Genomic DNA, 7,584 nt, shown 5'->3' with positions numbered 1-7,584 from the left:
GAAAATATTGTAAGTTCATTTAACAATTTTGCGTAATGTTGTGATTCCTCTAATTTCATATATGTTCTTAAATATGAAACCAAGTGTTGAACTTTTCTCAAAACCATTTGATTTCATGTAGGATGAATGGAAAAGGAAACAAGATGAAGGGGAATTTGTTCCCAAAAGTGCACGAGATGATGTCTTATCTCGTGCACTTGGTAAGACTAAAGAAGGGAGACCACTAACATTTGGTGGTGGAGTAGGCATCAAAGCTGTGTGGGGGACCGGAGAGCGGCGTAGCTTTCGACGGTATGGAGATGCGGAGATGGAGGAAATGGAATCAAGAGTGACCAAAAGGGTCAAAGATGAGACAATACAAGAGATGAACTCCAAGATGGATGCCATGGTCATGGAGAAATTTATCACATTTGCTAAAGAACTTGGTGTCCAAATACCAAGCCATATGAGGATAGACGCAAATGTTCATAGTAGTTGTCGTTCCGGGGGTTTAGATCCATTTGCCGACATTACGGTATGATAATTTGTGTTTTTCAAGTACTTTGTTTCTAGTTAATTCTATTGAACTTTTCTAACATGTTACATTGTATTTGCGTTATTGTTCAAAATAAATAATAAGGAACCTGTCCCGTGCCATCTATACCTGAACATAGGCTCGGAGAAAGTCTTTGTTGCCTATGGTACCATATGTCCAGAGTTGCTCCTTGATCACCACAACGACGTCACGTCCGATAACGTGAAAGTGAGCGTTGATGATTTTGAGCCCGCGTACAAAGAAGCTCCCGTCCCCGTGCCTTCTCAATATATTAAGAAACTTGCTCAAGCTCATGGTACCTTCACTCAGTGGCCAAAACATTTGGTGTCGCTTACGAATGAGGAGGTAACTAACATATGCATGATAATTTGAAGTAGAACTATTATACCATGTATGCTCACTAATATGTATATCGTTATTTGAAAATCATACCTCAGGTAAACAAGCCTACAAGTAAAGAGCCTAAAGGGAAAGGGAACAAAGGGAAAGAGATAGTGGTTGGGGGAAGTGGAACAAAAGCGTCCAACACTAAATCAAAAACCTATTTCCTTGAAAATTATAAAGTGCAAAATTTGAGTGGTAAGTGCAATGTGATGAAAACTATGATGTTGGGATTAAAAGAAGGGGAGCACGTTAAGGTACATTGCACTAAAAGGACATTCAATATGGAAAAGGACTTTGAAATTAGTGTCACCGTTGAAGACACCGATCAACTTCTCTCGGGAGCATGGCTCAATATATCAATAATACAAGTTTTTGCTACGTGAGTTACCTAAATTCATATTTTGCCCCTAAATTTGATTTTTATGATTGTCTTAACGTTCTTACACTCTATATTATAGGGCTTTGAGTGAGTTGTGTTTTCACGATGATTGTCACCCCAATAGTATTGGATTCATGTGCCCGGAGATGATCTCGGCCACCATGTTAAAGTCCGATGCAGATCGAATTCTATTGTACATCACGAGGTCCATGAGTGCACTTAGTTCTAAGACATTCATCTTATGTCCATACTACGAAAAGTATGAAAATTACTTTGAACTTCGTTTTTAATTGATTGTTATAAATTTAACTTTTTTTTTTCTAACTACATACGTTTATTGTTTGTATGTAGGAGTCACTGGATGCTTTTAGTTCTTTGCTTGTCTAAACGTGAGGTCTACATATTTGATTCTCAACAGAAGAAGAGAAATTTGATGATTAAGGAGCCACTAAACAAGTAAGTAAAGTATGCATATGAAAATGCCATTTTTGCCAAAATTTTTGCCTTAGGTTCTTTAGTTCAAAGTTGGGTTCGAAAACATCATTTTTGCCTAAAAATGACCTAGGACGACCCAATTAGCCTTAAATGTGAAATAATAGATTGTAAAGGGACTTAGAAAGTTATAACTATGCATATGAGACGTGTAATAAGTTTGAAAACATTCCTTAGGTTCTTTGGTTCAAAGTTGGGTTCGAAAACATCATTTTTGCCTAAAAATGACCTAGGACGACCCAAATAGCCTTAAATGTGAAATAATAGATTGTAAAGGGCCTTAGAAAGTTATAACTATGCATATGAGACGTGTAATAAGTTTGAAAACATTCCTTAGGTTCTTTGGTTCAAAGTTGGGTTCGAAAACATCATTTTTGCCTAAAAATGACCTAGGACGACCCAAATAGCCTTAAATGTGAAATAATAGATTGTAAAGGGCCTTAGAAAGTTATAACTATGCATATGAGACGTGTAATAAGTTTGAAAACATTCCTTAGGTTCTTTGGTTCAAAGTTGGGTTCGAAAACATCATTTTTGCCTAAAAATGACCTAGGACGACCCAAATAGCCTTAAATGTGAAATAATAGATTGTAAAGGGCCTTAGAAAGTTATAACTATGCATATGAGACGTGTAATAAGTTTGAAAACATTCCTTAGGTTCTTTGGTTCAAAGTTGGGTTCGAAAACATCATTTTTGCCTAAAAATGACCTAGGACGACCCAAATAGCCTTAAATGTGAAATAATAGATTGTAAAGGGCCTTAGAAAGTTATAACTATGCATATGAGACGTGTAATAAGTTTGAAAACATTCCTTAGGTTCTTTGGTTCAAAGTTGGGTTCGAAAACATCATTTTTGCCTAAAAATGACCTAGGACGAACCAAATAGCCTTAAATGTGAAATAATAGATTGTAAAGGGCCTTAGAAAGTTATAACTATGCATATGAGACGTGTAATAAGTTTGAAAACATTCCTTAGGTTCTTTGGTTCAAAGTTGGGTTCGAAAACATCATTTTTGCCTAAAAATGACCTAGGACGACCCAAATAGCCTTAAATGTGAAATAATAGATTGTAAAGGGCCTTACAAAGTTATAACTATGCATATGAGACGTGTAATAAGTTTGAAAACATTCCTTAGGTTCTTTGGTTCAAAGTTGGGTTCGAAAACATCATTTTTGCCTAAAAATGACCTAGGACGACCCAAATAGCCTTAAATGTGAAATAATAGATTGTAAAGGGCCTTAGAAAGTTATAACTATGCATATGAGACGTGTAATAAGTTTGAAAACATTCCTTAGGCTCTTTGGTTCAAAGTTGGGTTCGAAAACATCATTTTTGCCTAAAAATGACCTAGAACGTACGACCCAATTAGCCTTAAATGTGACTACTACGTATATAATTGCATTTACATGTGTAAACAAAGTATATAATTGCACTTACATGTAAAATATTCTTTGCATTTACATGTGTAAACAAAGTATATATAATTGCATATTTTATCGAATGTGTAGTGCTTTTCGGAGTTACAAGAGACTAGGTGGACAATCTAAGGGAACTAAATTAACATGGATTCCAGCACAGGTATATATATATATATATAATTAGTTTATTATTTACCTAAGAAATAAGTTTTTCAAAATTATAACATACAATGTGATAGAAATTTTACTTGTGTTATTTATTTTAATGCATTTAGTGTGCTCAACAACCGGGATCACTAGATTGTGGCTACTACGTCATGCGTTTTATGTACGACATAATAATGAATCATGCTAATAGTCAAGATCTTACTAAGGTATGTTCTCATAAACTACGTACTTTATATAATAAATTGAAGTACACAAAACTATTATATTGATCAATCGTTGATAAATTGAATTATTTACACTTTTTTAGGATTTTTCAAGAACATTGCCTTATTCAGCGGAGGAGATTAATGAGGTGAAAGATTTTTGGGAAGATTACTTCATGAACAATGTCGAATTTTTAGCTTAATTTGTAATATGAACTTGATCTCTAGCTAGCTACGTACCTTTGTTGTAATAATTTTATGTTTGTTGTAACATGTTGGTTGATCGATCTATGACGAATTTAATTGCCTTTTATTGGGAACGTTAATTACGTTGTAAACTTTTGTGACAGGTATTAATTATAAATGTATTCCCGGTATTGGGAATGAACCGTCTAATTTCAAAGACGATCATGTCGGAATTTCCAACTAATATTAAAAAACGAATATTTTTTTTAATAAAAATAAGTCATTTGCAACGCACGTTAGCTCAATGTGCGAGGCAAATGACTTAATTTTTTGGCGCTAAAATTGTCATTTGCGTCGCACATTAAGCTATTGTGCGTGGCAAATGACTTTTTTTTTTGCGCCTAAAAGTCATTTGCGTCGCACAATTAGCAAAAGTGCGTTGCAAATAACTTTTCAACATGGTGCCTGAAAAGTCATTTGCAACGCACATTAGCTAAATGTGCGACGCAAATGAACCTTATTTGCGTCGCACATTTAGCTAATGTGCGTTGCAAATGACTTTTCAGGCACCATGTTGAAAAGTTATTTGCAACGCACTTTTGCTAATTGTGCGACGCAAATAAGGTTATTTGCGTCGCACAAATGTGCGACGCAAATGACTTTTAGTCATTTGCGTCGAGAGCTTTTGCCACGCACGATGTGCGACGCAAATATGCTTAAAAGTGCGATGCAAATGACCCTTTTTCCACTAGTGCGAAAAGCTACTAATGAATTTCCGATTCATTTAATCCGGTGATCTGTTACGTGTCATTGGTGTGACCTTGTAGGTTCAGTCAAGAGTAAGTTGTGAGTTCAATATCCATTAGAACTCACTGATCGGAAGCATTGCTCTAGCTAGCTGTTCCGATCACTTGATCTCACTGAATTAATTGTTCGCAATTAATCTGAACCTTGGTATTAGACTTAATGCACCTTGGGTGAAGGACATATTTCCTTCAATCTCCTACTTGTCATTCAGACAAGTGTGCATCCACATTCCTTTGTCGCTTAGTGTTACTTACTGAACATAAGGTAAGATCCAAGCCATCCTTATTAGGTCCAGAAGTGTTTCTCGGATTACAGAGTTCAACTGTCAAACTTTTGCAGAAGGTTAAGCCTAACCATTCTGAGCACGGCCATGCATTTTACAGTATCTAACTCTCCGAGAGGCCTTGTTACACAACAACACCATATCCTATCAAAGATAGGAGGACAATCCATTCTTGCAATCTATGAACACTCACTTTGATTCATAGTATGCCCAATAACTGCTTTTATAGCCTCCTTTTACGGTGCGACGTTTAGCTAGTATCAAAGCGAACTAATTCTCAAACGAGCAGACATAATCGCTCATGTTTTGAGGAACGGTTTCTAATCACCATTAATGGGAACTACCTATGACATGACTTTAATCTCTTAAAGCGTTCTCATGGTCAATCCGATACAAGATCCAATAAGTATCTATGCAAAAGATTCTGACATCCAGTCACTCTAGTTCAAGAAACAGAACTAAGTAATCTACTTGCAATCTAATCTTCATTAGTCATTGGTCGTCCACCTTTCAATGACCTGGATTAGGGATCCTTTGTGACTTCAATATTCAAGTTCACTTATGGGTGTTTCTTTGCCAAAGAATCCATCTTGACATCCCATTTCAATGGTTTGAATCATATGGACTTATCATTTAATTCTAAACCACAATTAAATGAATATGAAATAATAAATTTCATAAATATGAAATGGTTAAACCAATTGTTTTAAACATAGATCTAACAGATGTTCTAAAACAATACTTAGAAAATCAAAGCCATTCTCCAACATGCTTGATTTCCATGGTTGCTACATGTGCGTTGTATTTCACTTGTGGCAACGGTTTAGTCAATGGATCCGCGACGTTGTCGTCAGTTCCAACCTTGCAAATCTCGATTTCCTTTCTTTCAACGATCTCTCGAAGTATATGAAATCGCCGCAGAACGTGCTTGGACTTCTGGTGGCTCCTAGGCTCCTTTGCCTGGGCAATGGCTCCGCTATTGTCACAATACAAAGCCACTGGTCCTTTAATGGAGGGGACAACACCAAGTTCTTCGATGAACTTCCGAATCCAAACAGCTTCCTTTGCTGCTTCTGAGGCAGCAATGTACTCGGCTTCAGTTGTAGAATCCGCAATAGTGCTTTGCTTAGCACTTTTCCAGCTTACTGCTCCGCCGTTGAGGCAGAACACAAACCCAGACTGTGATCTGAAATCATCTCTGTCGGTTTGAAAGCTTGCGTCCGTATAGCCCTTAACAATCAACTCATTTGTACCACCATAAACTAGAAACTGATCCTTAGTCCTTTTCAGGTACTTTAGGATGTTCTTGGCAGCAGTCCAATGCGCCTCACCTGGTTCTGACTGGTACCTGCTCGTTGCACTGAGTGCGAACGAAACATCCGGCCTTTTACAAATCATAGCATACATGATGGATCCAATAGCCGAAGCGTATGGAATTCCACTCATCTTTCTACGCTCATCAGATGTTTTGGGACACTGATTCTTGCTTAGATATACGCCATGTGACATGGGTAGATAGCCTCTCTTGGCTTCCATCATATTGAACCTAGCTAGCACTTTGTCAATGTAAGTGCTTTGGCTTAGTCCAATCATCCTTTTAGATCTATCCCTATAGATCTTGATGCCCAATATGTACCGTGCCTCTCCTAAGTCCTTCATTAAGAAACACTTCCCGAGCCAAGCCTTTACAGACTCCAACATAGGAATGTCGTTTCCAATAAGCAGTATGTCGTCAACATACAAGACTAGGAATGCAATTTTACTCCCACTGACCTTCTTGTATACACAAGATTCGTCATGATTCTTGATGAAGCCAAACTTATTGACTGCTTCATCAAATCGTTTATTCCAACTCCTTGATGCCTGCTTTAGTCCGTAGATGGACTTCTTAAGATTGCATACCTTTCCTTGGTTCTTTTGATTGACAAAACCCTCCGGCTGTGTCATGAACAAAGTCTCTTCAAGAATACTGTTCAAGAAGGCAGTTTTGACATCCATTTGCCATATTTCATAGTCATGAAAAGCGGCAATCGCAAGGATTATCCGAATAGACTTAAGTATCGCGACTGGAGAAAAGGTTTCATCGTAGTCAACGCCGTGAACTTTCCTGTAACCTTTTGCTACCAATCTAGCCTTGTATATGTATACAATTACATCTTTGTCTTTCTTCAACTTGAAGACCCATTTGCATCCGATAGGTGTGAACCCATCCGGCAAATCAACCAAATCCCAGACTTGATTTTCAGACATGGAGTCTATTTCAGATTGCATGGCCTCTAACCATTTAATGGAGCTTGGGCTCGTCATAGCTTGCTTGTAAGTCAAAGGTTCATCACTATCCAATATGAGAACGTCTAAGTTTTCAGTCAAGAGGACGCCTGTCCATCTGTCCGGCTGAAAAATAGTACTATTTGACCTACGAGGGGCAACAACGTTTTGAGGAACTACTCCCACTGGCTCTTCTAAAGACCTTGGAGGTTCATCAACTTGAACTGCTTCTAAAGAGTTCTGAGTCCGTTGTTCGTCTCGAATCTCTTCGAGGTCTATTATTCTCCCACTTGTCAATTTGGAAATATGATTTCTTTCCAAAAAGACACCGTCACGAGCAACGAATACCTTGTTGTCTGACTTGTTGTAGAAGTAATACCCCATAGTTTCCTTTGGATACCCAACGAAGAAACATTTGTCAGATTTAGGTTGTAGCTTGTCCGAAATTAATCGCTTAAC

At 37.5% G+C, this 7,584-nt stretch overlaps 1 protein-coding gene across 1 annotated transcript; it reads left to right on the top strand.

Annotated features, from left to right (window-relative positions):
- Window positions 1-991: 991 nt before the first annotated feature.
- LOC130469023 (ubiquitin-like-specific protease 1) lies at window positions 992-3,969 on the top strand. Its single transcript, XM_056838053.1, has 6 exons — window positions 992-1,298; window positions 1,378-1,557; window positions 1,650-1,754; window positions 3,301-3,370; window positions 3,486-3,584; window positions 3,686-3,969. Exons 1-6 carry the CDS (start codon window positions 1,129-1,131, stop codon window positions 3,782-3,784), a joined length of 723 nt encoding a protein of 240 aa, XP_056694031.1. The 5' UTR covers window positions 992-1,128; the 3' UTR covers window positions 3,785-3,969.
- The last annotated feature ends 3,615 nt before the right edge of the window (window positions 3,970-7,584 follow it).

This window comes from Spinacia oleracea, chromosome 3 (genome assembly GCF_020520425.1).
Source record: "Spinacia oleracea cultivar Varoflay chromosome 3, BTI_SOV_V1, whole genome shotgun sequence".
In the NCBI taxonomy this organism is placed as follows: Eukaryota; Viridiplantae; Streptophyta; class Magnoliopsida; order Caryophyllales; family Amaranthaceae; genus Spinacia; species Spinacia oleracea.
The sequence above is the reverse complement of the archived record's forward strand: the minus strand, read 5'-3'. Positions and strand labels throughout refer to the sequence as shown.

What these genes read in the sequence shown, in the direction of transcription:
- LOC130469023 (XM_056838053.1), top strand. Translation starts at nt 1,129, where the DNA reads ATGAAAACTATGATGTTGGGATTAAAAGAAGGGGAGCACGTTAAGGTA. An exon ending in TTATGTCCATACTACGAAAA is followed by an intron (nt 1,558 to 1,649) that starts GTATGAAAATTA and finishes GTTTGTATGTAG; the next exon opens with GAGTCACTGGATGCTTTTAG. An exon ending in ATTAAGGAGCCACTAAACAA is followed by an intron (nt 1,755 to 3,300) that starts GTAAGTAAAGTA and finishes TCGAATGTGTAG; the next exon opens with TGCTTTTCGGAGTTACAAGA.